The sequence below is a fragment of the Bos indicus x Bos taurus genome, chromosome 1 (assembly GCF_003369695.1).
Source record: "Bos indicus x Bos taurus breed Angus x Brahman F1 hybrid chromosome 1, Bos_hybrid_MaternalHap_v2.0, whole genome shotgun sequence".
Lineage (NCBI taxonomy): Eukaryota > Metazoa > Chordata > Mammalia > Artiodactyla > Bovidae > Bos > Bos indicus x Bos taurus.
The window spans coordinates 3,569,274-3,586,453 of NC_040076.1; the positions used below are offsets into that span (position 1 = coordinate 3,569,274).

At 37.7% G+C, this 17,180-nt stretch overlaps 1 protein-coding gene across 2 annotated transcripts in view; it reads left to right on the forward strand.

The window, feature by feature from the left end:
* The window catches only part of SCAF4 (SR-related CTD associated factor 4), a 62,077-nt gene that overhangs the window by 25,217 nt on the left and 19,680 nt on the right, over window positions 1-17,180 (forward strand). For both annotated transcript variants that reach the window (XM_027538445.1, XM_027538527.1), the window contains exons 4-14: window positions 10-171; window positions 1,716-1,851; window positions 2,176-2,315; window positions 2,898-3,074; window positions 7,028-7,212; window positions 7,573-7,681; window positions 11,960-12,124; window positions 12,662-12,747; window positions 13,437-13,627; window positions 16,333-16,433; window positions 16,868-16,981. In XM_027538445.1, the coding sequence (XP_027394246.1) occupies window positions 10-171; window positions 1,716-1,851; window positions 2,176-2,315; window positions 2,898-3,074; window positions 7,028-7,212; window positions 7,573-7,681; window positions 11,960-12,124; window positions 12,662-12,747; window positions 13,437-13,627; window positions 16,333-16,433; window positions 16,868-16,981 (1,566 nt within the window). The remainder of the gene's footprint in view (window positions 1-9; window positions 172-1,715; window positions 1,852-2,175; window positions 2,316-2,897; window positions 3,075-7,027; window positions 7,213-7,572; window positions 7,682-11,959; window positions 12,125-12,661; window positions 12,748-13,436; window positions 13,628-16,332; window positions 16,434-16,867; window positions 16,982-17,180) is intronic.

The following is a 17,180-nucleotide window of genomic DNA, read 5'->3' on the forward strand; positions in this document are numbered from 1 at the left end:
TCTTTGTAGTGTAAACCAGAATACAAGGTTCCAGGATTATATGTAATCGACTCAATTGTGCGACAGTCTCGTCATCAGTTTGGAACTGATAAAGATGTTTTTGGGCCAAGATTCTCTAAAAACATAACTGCCACATTCCAATATCTGTATCTTTGTCCATCTGAAGATAAGGTATAGTTTATAATTTTTAAATTAAACTTGTATTCTTACTCTATTCTTAAATGTATATTAGGTATTTAAAGCCTACTGTATTATTAGAAAGGTAATCACATAGTGATCTCTGTGAACTTGAAACAAAACCCAGTTTTTTTCTATAGTAGTCATATCTATTTTCTTGTGAAGTCCTTCAGAAATGTTGTACTTTTGAAATACAAAAGGAGCATCAGTTCAGTTCAGTCGCTCAGTCGTGTCTGACTCTTTGAAACCCCATGAGTCGCAGCACACCAGGCCTCCCTGTCTATCACCAACTCCCGGAGTTCACCCAAACTCAACGTCCATCGAGTCGGCGATGCCGTCCAGCCATCTCATCCTCTGTCATCCCCTTCTCCTGCACCCAATCCCTCCCAGCATCAGAGTCTTTTCCAATGAGTCAACTCTTCACATGAGGTGGCCAAAGTATTGGAGTTTCAGCTTTAGCATCAGTCCTTCCAAAGAACACCCAGGACTGATCGCCTTTAGAATGGACTGGTTGGATCTCCTTGCAGTTCAAGGGACTCTCAAGAGTCTTCTCCAACACCACAGTTCAAAAGCATCAATTCTTCAGCACTCAGCTTTCTTCACAGTCCAACTCTCACATCCATACATGACCACTGGACAAAAAAAAGGAGCATCATCTTTCTTTAAAGAAAACATTATTAGAAAGATTTCTTGTGACTGAATGGTAAAGAAATTCTGCAGTAGAGGAGGACAGTGCTTATCTCAAATTGTTGTTTATTCCAGAAGGAAGGGACCAATCATTGACTTTCCCCATCATATAGAGATGTTGAAGTATAAATGATATTCATTAGCAATCAGACTACTGTATTTAATTCCTCACATTTATAGCTGGTTTTACTCTGTACTGTAAAAAGATAGAAAAACATAGACAAAAAACTAGACTCTAATAGGTAGGAGAAATACACTGGTAAGCTCAGAATAACAAAGACTAGAGCCTGTATAATAAAGGACATATGAATTCGCATGTTATGGATTCTCTGTATTCTTGGAGGAATGCTCTTGTGGGAAAGATATACAAGAGAAAAGTTCATTCCTAGAGGAGGAGATAAGAGTTGTAACCATGAATAACACATTTTCTCTGGATCTCCTTCAAATTTGGTAACCCACAAAACAACTTACCTAGCAATTAGAGGCCAGTTAATTGTGTTAAATATTTTAACTATTAAAATCATCCTGGATTTTACTCTTCTTAGATAACTGAATTTTTTGGTTTCTTTGTAATCATAAATATGAAAATTTCAAGTAATTCTAATGCATTTCTTTTGACTCTCTAGGTTAATTTTTTGTTTTTTTTCTCTCCCTGTTTCTTACCCTGGATTACACTACTGAAGGAAGGCCAGTTAGAGTAGTTTAATGAGGCTGTAATTCTGATGATAGATTGTTTTCTAACAGATATAGCATGGAAATGTTAGCCTGTGGTGTTTTGTTCTCTCTTTTCATAAGAGGTATAATTATTTATGCTAATACTTATTATATATTCATGTTTTTTCACATAACAGAGTAAAATAGTTCGTGTATTGAACCTTTGGCAAAAAAATGGAGTATTCAAAATTGAAATTATTCAGCCTCTTTTGGACATGGCAGCAGGAACCAGTAATGCTGCTCCAGTAACAGAAAATGTTACTAATAATGAAGGTAAGGTCAGGTGTGTCTGTGCACTTAGAGAATTGTGTCATTTTTTGTACATGATATGTTTGGAATCTATTTATAGTGATGGAATTTTTCTATAAGAAGGAAGCTTGAGTTTACATCTTGGAAGATCAAGTTTTCTTCCCATCATTATTTCTAATAAAAGTATTCAGTGCGTGTTGCAGTATAGGCTGTAATACCATAATCTATATTTTTTACTGTATGTTAAACTGAATAGAGTATTGTTTTAGTAAAGAAGCTTAATGGAGTTTAAAGGAAATATTTATGAGTTAAAAGTTTTTGAGGCCTTAATGATCTTTTCTTTTTTAGGTTCACCTCCACCTCCAGTTAAAGTTTCTTCTGAACCTCCACAAGCCACTACAAACTCTGTACCAACTGTACCGCAGTTGCCCAGCTCTGATGCTTTTGCTGCTGTGGCCCAACTGTTTCAGACAACTCAAGGTCAACAGGTAAACTGTCTATCCAAAGATTAAATAGTTTGCAGTTAGGTACTGTTGTCAGTTCTTATTTTACATTCTTGGTTACCGAGCACATTGTGAGGAGGGAATATATCTACTGGAAAAGTCTTTGTGAGGAAGGATACTAGGGGATATGTGGGAGAGGTAAGCAAGGGAGCAGCACACTGAGGAATGGTGTGCCCCTTTGGAGAGAGCTGCAGAGCTCTCAGGGTGGTGGAGTTGCCCACAGTGCTAGTTACAAAATTATATGGATTAATGCAGACGATTTTTTTACACTTTTTTAGAAAACATATATACATTGTTCACAATTCAGTGTATTTTCTCTTCTCTCTGACCATCATTGTCTACCATTGGCGTCATCAGCATATACTTTTAACCTTAAGTGACACACATTGTATCCCTGATATATTTATTCAGGATAAACTTAACCATTACTAAAAGGTTGGTTCCTTTTTCCAAGTTCCTCTGTGCCTGTGCTATTTTGATTCACCATTTTTTTTTTTTAAGTAAATTAACTTTTGATACTGTGATTATCCTTTGTTGTGTGGTTTATCAGTTTTCCCATTCTTTAAGCTTCAGCAGATCCTTCAGACTTTTCAACAGCCTCCAAAACCACAGTCTCCCGCCATTGACAATGCCGTGATGGCTCAGGTTCAGGCTATCACAGCTCAGTTAAAGACAGCTCCTACACAACCACCTGAACAAAAAGCTGCTTTCCCCCCACCTGAACAAAAAACTGCATTTGACAAGGTATGCTTCTCTCACATAACCCATCCCATTGTTTATATCGCTCTGTAGAAGTTAACCCTTTTCTGACTTACTTGGATTGTTCATTTAGTTATTTGAGGGATTTTCCCCCTCGGCATCAAAACATTGACTCTTATTCTTGGTTATAAATGTGATATATATTCATTGCAGAATTTTCAATATAAGAGAAAAGTAAACAGTATAAAGGAAACAGAGCATTCATCATTAACCCCCTTACTCAAGGATAACTACTGTAACATTCTGCTATATATCTTTTCAGAATTGATTTCCTGTGGATATAGTCTTTTCTTTTTTGGTCATTATGTATCTGTGTGTTTGTGTGTATGTGTGTGTCCATACATATATAAAAATAGGTATTTTTAATCTATATACATAAATATACATACACATTGTTTTTAACTGGTTTATTTTTCATCTTAATCCTCATGTCTCTGGGTGGTTGTTAAGGTTAATAGATATAAATCTACTATGTACTGAGTGCTCATTAGAATTATTCCATTACATGGACACATCAGTTTAACCATTTCCCCTGTTGAAAGACATTTAAGTTGCTTTCTGTTTTCTGTTGTTGAAAACATTAGTTACCTTATCTATAATATGAAAGTTTGGGTTGGTTTAGTGTCTTCAAACTTCTCTTTTGGGCCTTAGTTATGTTTAAGGAGCTCCCACTAAGGGTATGCTGCTGCTGCTGCTAAGTCGCTTCAGTCGTGTCCGACTCTGCAACCCCATAGACGGCAGCCCACCAGGCTCTGCCGTCCCTGGGATTCTCCAGGCAAGAACACTGGAGTGGGTTGCCATTGCTTTCTCCATTGTGTGAAGGTGAAAAGTGAAAGTGAAGTCGCTCAGTCGCTTCCGACTTGTAGCGACCCCATGGACTGCAGCCTACCAGGCTCCTCCATCCATGGGATTTTCTAGGCAAGAGTACTGGAGTGGCTTGCCTTCTCTGCACTAAGGGTATAGGTGTGTTGAAAATGCACAGCTCAGAGCTTCCTGTTGAAATGTTTGCCTAAACAACTCCACTCTTACCTGTTTGTGTCTTGTCTATATATGACAATATAAAATTTAATTTCATTTTACAAGTTGCAGTACAAAAAAACACAAAAGTTTGATAATCCTAGAAAGAACTTTTAATTTAATCATCTCTAAATATCTGTTTCTTTCTAGCATTCTAAGATACAATAACTGTTGCTAGTAGTTAATATTAAGAATCTATGGAAATTACTGCTTGTTATTCTATCTATATGATTTATGAGTGACTACTGATTAAAAGAAGGTTGGATTAAAATTTTTGAGTACAAAAGAAGTACATGCTTTTAGGGGGAAGAAATGCAGATAATACAGAAAGTTCTGAAGTGAAAAGGGAAATCAGTTCCACTGATTTGTGTATGGTTTTTCAGACCTGTTTCCTCTGCATATGTGAACATAAATTGTTAAGTGCTATGGTTTTGTTTTTTAGTCTTCTGTTCTATGTTGTGATTGGGAAAATTCTCCCCACTTGTATTAAAAATTCTCTATTTCTCCTAGTAGTTTTACATTTCTGTTTTTTATGTTTGTCTCAATGTATCAAGAACTTATATTAGCATACAGTTCAAGATAGTTAAACCTTTATATTTTTGGAAATAGCCAATTCTCCCTCACAATTTTTGTCATACACTTTTTTCTATGTCTGTCTCTAGATACCATTTTGTCCCACTAGTATCTGTGTGTGTTTTGGCATCATAGCAGTTTAAACACTTGCAACTTACAGTTCATTTCTGGATGTGTTTTCTGCCTTTATTCTTTTTCAGACATTCCTTGCCTATTCTTGGGCATGTGAATTGGTATGTTCCAGAGAAACAGGACCAGTTACAGGCACAGACACACAAAGGGGAGAAGGGGGGTATTTTTTTTTAAGGGATTGGTTCATGTAGTTGTCAAGTGTAAGTTAGAGTGTCAGGCTGGAAATCCAGGTAAGAGTTAATGCTGCAGTCTTGAGTCTAAATTCTGCAAAGCAAAAGGTTTTCCTGTTGCTGTCTTGAGAATGCTGTCTTTGGGAAACCCTGCTATAAGGCCTTTGACTGATTGATTGAGGCACACCCATATTGTGGAAGGTGTTTGTTTATTCACAGTCCACTAATTTAAATGTTAGTCACTTTTCTTTTTCTTTGCTGCTCCATGCAGCTTAAAGGATTTTAGTTCCCCAACCAGGGATTGAACCTTAGGCTCATGGTGGTGAAAGTGCAGAGTACTAACCACTGGATCACCAGGGAATTCCCTGTTAATCACATTTTTAAAATACCATCAGAGCAACATCTAGGTTAATATTTGACCAAACAACTGGACATCATAACCTAGCCAAGTTGGCACGTATACAGTTGACCATCACAGCATGCTTTTCCAGATGAGCTGAGTGTTAGCATAAATTTTTATGAATTTACAAGTTAATTTAAGAAGTACTGATAATTTCTTATATAGAATCTCAATTTACTAGGTTTCTGATTTTTTTTATATTTGTTTCATTTATTCTTAGATAATTTACTCATTTTTCATGTTTAGTGTTTCATAACACTTCCATGTCCAAATCTTTGCAATCCTATGGACTGTAGCCCACTAGGCTCCTCTGTCCATAGGATTTTCCAGGCAAGAATACTGGAGTGAGTTGCCATTTCCTCCTCCAAGGGATCTTCCCAACCCAGGGATCAAACCGGCACCTCCTATGGCCCCTGCATTCCAGGCAGATTCTTTACTTCTGAGCCACCCTGGAAGCCCAATTGATGCTGTTGAGGGAAACTATTGAATTTTTATGTTATCTTGTAAATTATCTTGTTTTCTCTAGTTGGTTCTCTCACATTTTGTAGGCTGCTAAATTTGACTTTTCCCCTTCAACATCTAGACCTGTTTCTTTTTTTTTTTTTTTTACTGTCTTGATGGCTAGGACTTCCAGAAAAATAAAATGTTGAGTAATAGCAGTGCTAGCAGTGGCATTCGTATTTTGTTGTTCATTTGAATTGCAACTAATTCCTCTAGTGTTTTATCTTAAGTGGATTGATCAATGTTTGTTCTTTACATTAAGTTTAGAAAAAGGAATTGTGCTTTGCTTTTGACTGAGAAGGTCTATTTTAAGCTAGTCAAACAGCTGACTGGGAACAGCTTGTCTATTTCAGCCTCTTTGTAGATGTTCAGTTTCCTTAAAAGCAGCAGAAATATCTTTTTAGATAGTAGGGCTCAGTTAAATTTTTTAATTGCTTCAGATGTTTTCCCCAAGCAATAGGTTTGAATCGTAAAACTTTTGAGGAACATGTCTATATGTGATAAACTGCAGAGAGTTCTTTTGTTGTTTTTGTAGATAGTTTAAACCTAATTTTTTTTTTTTTTTTTTTTTTTTGGCTGTGCCAAGTCTTTGTTGCTGTGCAGGCTTTTTCTAGCTGCAGCAAGCGGGGCCTACTCTCTAGTCTCCTTGTGTTGGCTTTTCTTGTTGTGGAGCACAGGTGCTAGGACACGCAGGCTGCAGGAGCTGCGGCTCTCGGGCTCTCGAGCACAGGCGCGTTAGTTGTGGCACACAGGCTTAGCTGCTCCACGGCATATGGAATCTTCCCAGACCAGGGATCAAACCTGTGTCTCTTGCACTGGCAGGCAGAGTCTTCACCCCTGAGCCGATCATCAGGGAAGCCCTAGACCCGAGTTTTAATTTTGGCTCCTGTCATTGACTCTATTAATGTTGAGTTACTTAAATATTCACTGTATACCTCTGTAAAAAAGCAATGGTAGTACCTTTTTTGTGTGTGCAAAAATTGTCTGTGCGCCAAAGTCCCTTAGAAGCATGTGGGAAAATGAAATTGTACATCACAGCATAGCAGGGTTATAGATGATGGTGAATGTCTGTTTTTATAAAGTTTTTTTTGTGCAGTGAATCACAACCTGAATTTTAAAACGGAATATTGGCATACCTCTTGCAGAAGCTACTTGATAGATTTGATTATGATGATGAGCCAGAAGCAGTGGAAGAATCCAAGAAAGAAGATGCTGTTGCCGCCTCGGCCACCACAACACCTGCTCCTGCCGCTGTTGTGCCCACTACGCCGGCCACCGCCGCCGCACCTTCTGTGGCTGCGCCCACTGCCTCTCCTCCACAGGCACCCTTGTACGTCACTTTCTTTTGATTCCTCAGCAGATAGAACTTTGGTAGTCATTACAAGGCATAATGCAAGTAACACTTAATAGTCATTTTTCATATAGCGTCTTCTAAAATTCTTTTAAAAATTGTGGTATTTGGGGATTTCTTCTGAATGGGGAGGGGATCCTGTCAGATTTACAATAAAAAATGACTTTTATTTTGGGAATAATGCTGAGTTTTTAAGTTAATATAGGTAAATAAATGATTAAGTAAAATGTTGATTGTTAACAACTCCTGAACAGCAATCTGTAAGTTTGTGTAGCGTAAATGTGGCCAAGAATGATGTGTTTTTGAATGGGTAAAAAGAAGACTGCTCATCTCTTTTAGTGGGTTTCCTGGAGATGGCATGCCGCAACCAACATATGCCCAACATCAGAACATGGATCAGTTTCCGCCTCGAATGATGGCAGTGCAGCAGGATCCAGTGCACCATCAGGTAGAGGCATTTCTAATTACCTAAGACGTGTTCATTAGCGCGTCTGGGTTGCACTTGCCAGAGTAGTAGTGTTTAGTTGTGTGGGTGGCTGAATAGTCCTTAAGCTGTACTAAAAGCTGTCAAGCACATAACTGATTTGAGTTGCTTTTTTGCTTTAATTAAAACAAGGATGCTAAATATTCATGCTAATAATTTAATAGGTATTTTTATTTAAATAGTTTAGAGAGAGATTGTTGGTTCTATTTTAAGGAACTGAGCTATTTAGTTATACACCTTTTCCCCTTCTGAGAAGCCTTTTTTTCCCCCGCTTTTCACTTTTATTTATTAATTTTTGTGGTACACTGTGTTTTGCAGGATCTTAGTTCCCCAGCCATGGGTTGAACCTGTGCTGCCTGCATTGGGAGCACAGAGTCTTAACCACTGGACTGCCAGGGAAGTCTCCCTTTTTTTTTTTATTAATGTTGTGTGACTTGTTGCTTTAGAGGGCTTTCAGCTCTTCAGCAGTCAGGAATATAGTTTGAAATCTGCAGTATAAGATAAGGAGGACATCATACTGGAGAATTTCAGGAAGTTAGACTGTCTTTGTTCGTTGGATCTATTTTAATAAATTCTCTAATTCAGAGTTTTCTAAACTTGTCCGTACATCTCAGTTGGAGGAACATACTACAAAATACATATCCTAGACTTCTGGTGCTATAGTCAATCTTAGAGAATCTTTATTTATTTTAATTATGTGATGATTCTGTTGTACCACCAGCCTTTGGGAAATGCTCCTTTTAGACTTAATTTAGAAAGTGCTCTAAGAAACCTTTTAGAATATATTGATTTTCTTATCTGTATCATGTTCAATCCATTATATATAAAGGCATACCTTGTTTTTTTATTTTTCACAGATCCTGCACTTTTTTTTTTTTTTAAACAAATTGAAGGTTTATGGCAACCATGGGTTGTCAAATGATTATTGGCATTTTTTTTAGCAAGATAGTACTTTTTAGTTAAAGCATATACATTGTTTTATTTGGATATATTGCACACTTACTGAACTGCAGTAAGTGTGAGCATAAGTTTTAAATGCTGTGAAAACCAAAATATTCATGTGACTCACTTTATTGCAGTATTCATTTTATTACAGTGGTTTGCAATCAAATCCATCATATTTTGAGATATGCTTGTATTTGGTCATATGAAACTGACATTGTGATTTAGTGACTTGTTGATCAGTTCAGTTCAATCGCTCAGTCGTGTCTGACTCTTTGTGACCCCATGGACTGCAGCACGCCAGGCTTCCCTGTCCATCGGCAACTCCTGGAGTTTATCCAAACTCGTGTCTTTTGAGTCGGTGATGCCATCCAACCACCTCATCCTCTGTCGTCTCCTTCTCCTCCTGCCCTCAATCTTTCCCAGCATCAGGGTCTTTTCAAATGAGTCAGTTCTTCGCATCAGGTGGCCAGAGTATGGGAGTTCCAGCTTCAACATCAGTCCTTCCAATGAACACCCAGGACTGATCTCCTTTAGGATGGACGGGTTGGATCTCCTTGCAGTCCAAGGGACTCTCAAGAGTCTTCTCCAACACCACAGTTCAAAAGCATCAGTTCTTTGGCACTTAGCTTTCTTCATAGTCCAACTCTCACATCCATACGTGACTACTGGAAAAACCATAGCCTTGACTAGATGGACCTTTGTTGGCAAAGTAATGTCTCTACTTTTTAATATGCTGTCTAGGTTGGTCATAACTTTCCTTCCAAGGAGTAAGCGTCTTTTAATTTCATGGCTGCAGTCACCATCTGCAGTGATTCTGGAGCCCCAAAAAATAAAGTCAGCCACTGTTTCCCCATCTATTTGCCATGAAGTGATGTGACCAGATGCCATGATCTTAGTTTTCTGAATCTTGAGCTTAAACCAACTTTTTCACTCTCCTCTTTCACTTTCATCAAGAGGCTCTTTAATTCCCCTTCACTTTCTGCCATAAAGGTGGTGTCATCTGCATATCTGAGGTTATTGATGTTTCTCCTGGCAATCTTGAGTCCGGCTTGTGCTTCCTCCAGCCCAGCGTTTCTCATGAAGTACTCTGCATGTAAGTTCAATAAGCAGGGTGACAATATACAGCCTTGACATACTCCTTTTCCTATTTGGAACCTGTCTGTTGTTCCATGTCCAGTTCTAACTGTTGCCTCCTGACCTACATACAGATTTCTCAAGAGACAGGTCAGGTGGTCTGGTATTCCCATCTCTTTCAGAATTTTCCAGTTTATTGTGATCCACGCAGTCAAAGGCTTTGGCATGGTCAATAAAGCAGAAACAGATGTTTTTCTGGAACTCTCTTGCTTTTTCCATGATCCAGCAGATGTTGGCAATTTGATCTCTGGTTCCTCTGCCTTTTCTAAAACCAGCTTGAACATCAGGAAGTTCACAGTTCACGTATTGCTGAAGCCTGGCTTGGAGAATTTTGAGCATTACTTTACTAGCACGTGAGATGAGTGCAATTGTGCGGTAGTTTGGGCATTCTTTGGCATTGCCTTTCTTTGGGATTGGATTGAAAACTGACCTTTTCCAGTCCTGTGGCCACTGCTGAGTTTTCCAAATTTGCTGGCATATTGAGCACTTTCACAGCATCATCTTTCAGGATTTGAAATAGCTCAACTGGAATTCCATCACCTCCACTAGCTTTGTTCGTAGTGATGCTTCCTAAGGCCCACTTGACTTCACATTCCAGAATGTCTGGCTCTAGGTGAGTGATCACAGTATCGTGATTATCTGGATCATGAAGATCTTTTTTGTACAGTTCTTCTGTGTATTTTTGCCATCTCTTCTTAATATCTTCTGCTTCTGTTAGGTCCATACGATTTCTGTCCCTTATTGAGCCCATCTTTGCATGAAATATTCCCTTGGTACCTCTTAATTTTCTTGAAGAGATCTCTATTCTTTCCCATTCTATTGTTTTCCTCTATTTCTTTGCACTGATCACTGAGGAAGGCTTTCTTATCTCTCCTTGCTATTCTTTGGAACTCTGCATTTAAATGGGTATATCTTTCCTTTTCTCCTTTGCTTTTTGCTTCTCTTCTTTTCACAGCTATTTGTAAGATCTCCTCAGACAGCCATTTTGCCTTTTTGCATTTCTTTTTCTTGGGGATGGTCTTGCTACCTGTCTCCTGTACAATGTCATGAACCTCTGTCCATAGTTCCTCAGGCACTCTATCAGATCTAGTCGCTTAAATCTATTTCTCACTTCCACTGTATAATCATTAGGGATTGATTTAATTTAGGTCATACCTGAATGGTCTAGTGATTTTCCCTTCTTTCTTCAATTTAAGTCTGAATTTGGTAATAAAGGAGTTCATGATCTGAGCTACAGTCAGCTCCCTGTCTGGTTTTTGCTGACTGTATAGAGCTTCTCCATCTTTGGCTGCAAAGAATATAATCAGTCTGATTTCAGTGTTGACCATCTGGTGATGTCCATGTAGAGTCTTCTCTTGTTTTGTTGGAAGAGGGTATTTGCTATGACCAATGTGTTCTCTTGACAAAACTCTATGACTTGTTGATAGATGAAATTTAAAAAATATTTTCTTATCCTGTTTAAAATACAAATGAAACCTATGAACTTAATTCCAAATGTTTAACAATTATTGATAGTTTATTAATAATTTAGAGAGACTGCTTTTTTATATTATAGTGATATTACACTATAATTGTATTGTATAATTGTATTGGCATTAGAATGTTAAGTGTATAAAATTGTTAGATTGTGAACATAGTACTCTCATTATAATGATATTTCAAACCCTAAATAAATTCAGCCGTAGGCATGTTGGCTGAAACTCCCCTTGGAGTAAAACTTAAAACAAACTTAGAAGTCAGTGCTTCTAAATACTTTTCCTCCCCTAAAGCTTAATTGCCTTTAAAGTTGAAGAGAGAATATTTGCAGTAGAGTACCTCTGATTTTAAGTTTAGTCTGTCACATTGCTTTCTCATATAAATGAAGGTATGTTTTTATAAATGAAGGTATGTTTTTAAATTATAAAACCTGACATTTGTGTTAATTTTAAAATGAGTTGTAGGATTTTTAAGCTGTGTTCTTGGATATAAGCAGTTTCTTTGGATAAAAATTGTATATGTAGAAATTGTTGGTCATGGTTGAATGTCATAGTTTTTCCTTGATCAAAATTTATTGAAGATGTTTTAGTTTTATATAAAGTTAACTAAAATTTTTTAAAAATTATTTTTGGTAGCAGTTACTTAAAATCTACTCATACAATTTTTTTTTGTTTTAAAACAAACAAGGTTCCACTTCCTCCTAATGGACAGATGCCAGGCTTTGGCCTTCTTCCTACACCTCCGTTTCCTCCCATGGCTCAGCCCGTGATTCCTCCAACTCCACCTGTGCAGCAGCCCTTCCAAACTTCCTTTCAGGCACAAAATGAGCCACTTACACAGAAGGCACATCAGGTAAAGCTTCATTCTCCGGTTGCTGGTTATTTTTTGGTTCCCTTGATTTACAAGCAGATTCCTGACTGTTTGTTGGCTTTCTATCTTCAGTTTTGAATATGAAGAAAAACTATTAACTGTGGGAATATATTCACCTTTTCTGTGACCTAACTTATTCTTTTAGGAAGCGGACATAATAATACTATAAATTTTCATAGGGTTCATGAGGATTGAGATAGAGTATGGAATGCTTAAACAGTGTCTAATTCATTGCTTTAGGTGATGGTTTGTTAACACAGTATGTTAACTTTCACAAAATAATTTACAGAAGTAGATAAGTATTTCTTCTTTGTTTGTGAGCCATATGAAAAAAACTTTTCCCACTCATGCCCAGTCATCATTAAGCTAGTAATTAGGTCTCAAGTAATCATAAGAGAACTTTCTGGGCAAGAGATTTGTAATTTAGCATTTTGTAAGTTTTTGGCCTCTTTTTTTCTATTTATAATTTCCATTTTCTCCTTTAATGATGGGTTTTGTATTTTGTTTTTCTTTTTAAAGGAAATGGAAGTAGAACAACCTTGTATTCAAGAGCCTAAGCGGCACATATCTGATCACAGAAAGTCAAGATCTAGATCAGCATCCAGGTAGTTTATAGAAAATGTTAATCCAGATGTTCATGTTTTGAGAGACTTAGTATTTAATTGTTTTTAGATGTATGGGATTAATAAAATAACACTTGGTATGTTTGTATGCATGAGTAGAATGGGGGCAGGAGACATATTAGTTTTAAAAAACTAAGTCATCTTAGCCAGTATTTTTTCCCTCTGAGTTTCTGTAATGCCTGTTTACAGATATGCATGGAATTGTAAGATTTATGTATTCAAAGTTCCTTTACCAATTTATCAAGCCAAAAAAAAAAAAGTGGAAAGAAAGTAAGGAATACTATAATCAGATCACATATTTTTAATTGCTACAGAAAAAAAGACTTTTCTGAGAAGATAGAGAATAGCAATCACAGTATATCTCTGTGATGACATTCGCTTTTTCATTACAAAGATGTCATTTAAAATAATACTAGAGGTATCAAAGATGAGAGATACTTTTTTATAAGTTAGCAAACTTGTTTATAATATATATGTGCTTTCTAACTTTGTGCATATTAAAAATCCTTAAAATGAATTCCCTACTGTCAAATTCTTACACATCTTACAAATTCTTACATATCTTACATTAAATTCCCTAGTTGTATTTTTTTCTTCTTGCGATTAACACATGCTGAAGTTTTCTTTATTTCCGTATATTAATCCATTCTCCTTTGTCCTGAAAATATTAGGTCACCGAAAAGGAGACGATCTCGATCTGGTTCTAGATCTCGAAGGTCTCGGCATCGACGTTCTCGATCTAGGTCCAGAGATAGACGCCGACATTCTCCTCGGTCTCGATCCCAAGAAAGACGAGATCGAGAAAAGGAAAGAGAACGCCGACAGAAAGGCCTTCCTCAGATCAAAGCAGAAACCGCAAGTGGTAAGTGAACATTTATAATTCACATTTCCTGCATTTTTTTTTTCATGTCGTAAGTTTTAAATGCTTTGTAACCACTTAGGAAAATACTGCTTTCTTGGGTCTTGTCTGTTTGTACTCTGGCGTATACCTTTAGATTTGCTTTTGTACCTATAGCTGGCTGTGAATCAGCAACGAGAAGTGAGCCAAACTAACAGTGATACGTAATAGTGTGTCTTGAGTCAAGTGTATAAAATATAGTTGTTAACTAGTTCTGCACACTGAGGAAAGGTGGGGGTGCTCCTCCAGAACAACTAATACCCTCTTACTTTATAAAGATACACAATTTATAGGGTGTGTTAGCTTGCATTATCTCCTGAATTTCATGATGTGTTTAGAATATGTTTAATAATATATAGTAGATATTCTTGATATAAGTCTATAGCTGTTAATGAAATTTTAATTGATAATATGACTTGGGCATATATAAAACTTCTGACTCTGCAGGGCTTATTATCTAGGACACAGCATGAAACAAAAATCATTACACTCGACAGTTGAAAAGGGACAGCTACTTACAGTGAACAAAAGCACTGAATTGGTTGGTGATCAAGGTCTTTGGGATCAAGGCTTTAACTCCTTTGTTCACTTGCCAAGGGCATTCTTGGGCAAGATGCTGCTTCTCTGACTCTTTACATAGATGAAATCTTTAGATGTGTCTTCAAAAGACCAGTTTTTTCCCACCTCATCGGTTTACCTTTCACTATCCTGGTTCCTAGAATGTCGACATTCACTCTTGCCATCTCTTGTTTGACCACTTCCAATTTACCTTGATTCATGGACCTGACATTCCAGGTTCCTATGCAGTATTGATCTTTACAGCATCAGACCTTGCTTCTATCACCAGTCACATCCACAGCTGGGTATTCTTTTTGCTTTGGCTCCATCCCTTCATTCTTTCTGGAGTTATTTCTCCACTGATCTCCAGTAGCATATTGGGCACCTACTGACCTGGGTAGTAGGTCACATGCTAGTAAAGTAATGCTCAAAATTCTCCAAGCCAGGCGGCTTCAGCAGTATGTGAACCGTGAACTTCCTGATGTTCAAGCTGGTTTTAGAAAAGGCAGAGGAACCAGAGATCAAATTGCTAACATCCACTGGATCATGGAAAAAGCAAGGGAATTCCAGAAAAACATCTATTTCTGCTTTATTGACTGCCAAAGCCTTTGACTGTGTGCATCACAATAAACTGTGGAAAATTCTGAAGGAGATGGGAATACCAGACCACCTGACTTGCCTCTTAAGAAATTTGTATGCAGGTCAGGAAGCAACAGTTAGAACTGGACATGGAACAACAGACTGGTTCCAAATAGGAAAAGGAGTATGTCAAGGCTGTATATTGTCACCCTGCTTACTTAACTTATCTGCAGAGTACATCATGAGAAACGCTGGACTGGAAGAAACACAAGCTGGAATCAAGATTGCCGGGAGAAATATCAATAACCTCAGATATGCAGATGACACCACCCTTATGGCAGAAAGGAAAGAGGAACTAAAAAAGCCTCTTGATGAAAGTGAAAGAGGAGAGTGAAAAAGTTGGCTTAAAGCTCAACATTCCGAAAACAAAGATCATGGCATCCGGTACCACCACTTCATGGGAAATAGATGGGAAAACAGTGGAAACGGTGTCAGACTTTATTTTTCTGGGCTCCAAAATCACTACAGATGGTGACTGCAGCCATGAAATTAAAAGATGCTTACTCCTTGGAAGGAAAGTTATGTCCAACCTAGATAGCATATTCAAAAGCAGAGACATTACTTTGCCAACAGAGGTTCGTCTAGTCAAGGCTGTGGTTTTTCCTGTGGTCATGTATGGATGTGAGAGTTGGACTGTGAAGAAGGCTGAGTGCCAAAGAATTGATGCTTTTGAACTGTGGTGTTGGAGAAGACTCTTGAGAGTCTTCTTGAGACTTGAGAAGACCCTTGGACTGCAAGGAGATCCAGCCAGTCCATTCTGAAGGAGATCAGCCCTGGGATTTCTTTGGAAGTAATGATGCTAAAGCTGAAACTCCTGTACTTTGGCCACCTCATGCGAAGAGTTGACTCATTGGAAAAGACTCTGATGCTGGGAGGGATTGGGGGCAAGAGGAGAAGGGGACGACAGAGAATGAGATGGCTGGATGGCATCACTGACTCGATGGACGTGAGTCTCAGTGAACTCTGGGAGTTGGTGATGGACAGGGAGGCCTGGCGTGCTGCGATTCATGGGGTCGCAAAGAGTCAGACACAACTGAGTGACGGATCTGATCTGATCTGATCCTGGTTCCATTTCTGGAAGTACTACTGTAATTTTCTAGAATTTTTAAAACATATATGGGGTTTTGGGCTTTCCAGGTGGCTCAGTGGTAAAGAATCTGCCTGTAGTTTCAGGAGACACAAGAGACCTGGGTCATGAAGATCTGCTGGAGGAGGAAATGGCAACCCACTCCAGTATTCCTGCCTGGGAAATTCCATAGACAGAGGCGCCTGGTGGGCAACAGTCCGTGGGATCAAAAAGAGTCGTACGGGACTGAGCAATTGAGCCGTAGCACATATGGTGCTTTATACTTAAACTTGTGGATATCATAATGTAACTCATGCATGTTTTCTGTAATGATTTTTTTCATGTAAAGTACAGAGCTGCTCAGTATGGAATGTGTATATTTTTATGATTATAATTTTATTTTAAGTTTGTAGTACTACACTCTGGGTGGGACAGCTGGACAAAAGGACTACTCAGCAGGATGTTGCCAGTCTTTTAGAAGAGTTTGGTCCAATTGAATCAATTAATGTGAGTATTTATTAAATTTCTTAACCACAGTAGATAGAAGTGGTTAATGTTATTTTGCGAAGTTAAGGACTTGAGACCTAAGTTAAAATTGGTCTAGGTTTGTAGAAGATGTGGCTGGAGTTGAGGTGTTTGTTCTAAGTTTTTGTTTAGCATTTAAGTACATTTTTTGGATAACCAAATTTAATCTAAAATCTTTTTCTAAAAATGACTTTATATAACAAAGCTTGGGGCTGTAGATTGTTGATGATTGGCAGTTGAGACTAAATTGGAGCCACCAGTTTTCAGATTTTTTTAAACTCCAGTTATAGAACACAGGGCTCTGGAGTGTGTAGGGGATTGGAATTGAGGTTGTTGGAACTGACTGCTTAATATTATGTCTTGTTGCTTTTTGGTTTTGTTATCATGTTTTATAATATTAAAATCTTTTTGAGCAGATGATTCCTCCCAGAGGTTGTGCCTATATTGTTATGGTTCATAGGCAAGATGCCTATCGTGCCCTGCAAAAACTGAGCCGAGGGAACTACAAAGTGAACCAGAAATCCATAAAGGTACTGTTTTATCATTTATAATTCATTTTTTAAAAAATGTAACATATATTATGAGACTTTTAAAAACTGTAGTTTTGGACACTGGGGTATTATTACATGTGCATCTTTTTTTTAAGAGGTTATCTCCTAAGAGTTACAATTTTAAACGCTAGGTATATGGTAGAATTTTGTCTTTTTTTTTTTTTTTTTTAAGTTTGCC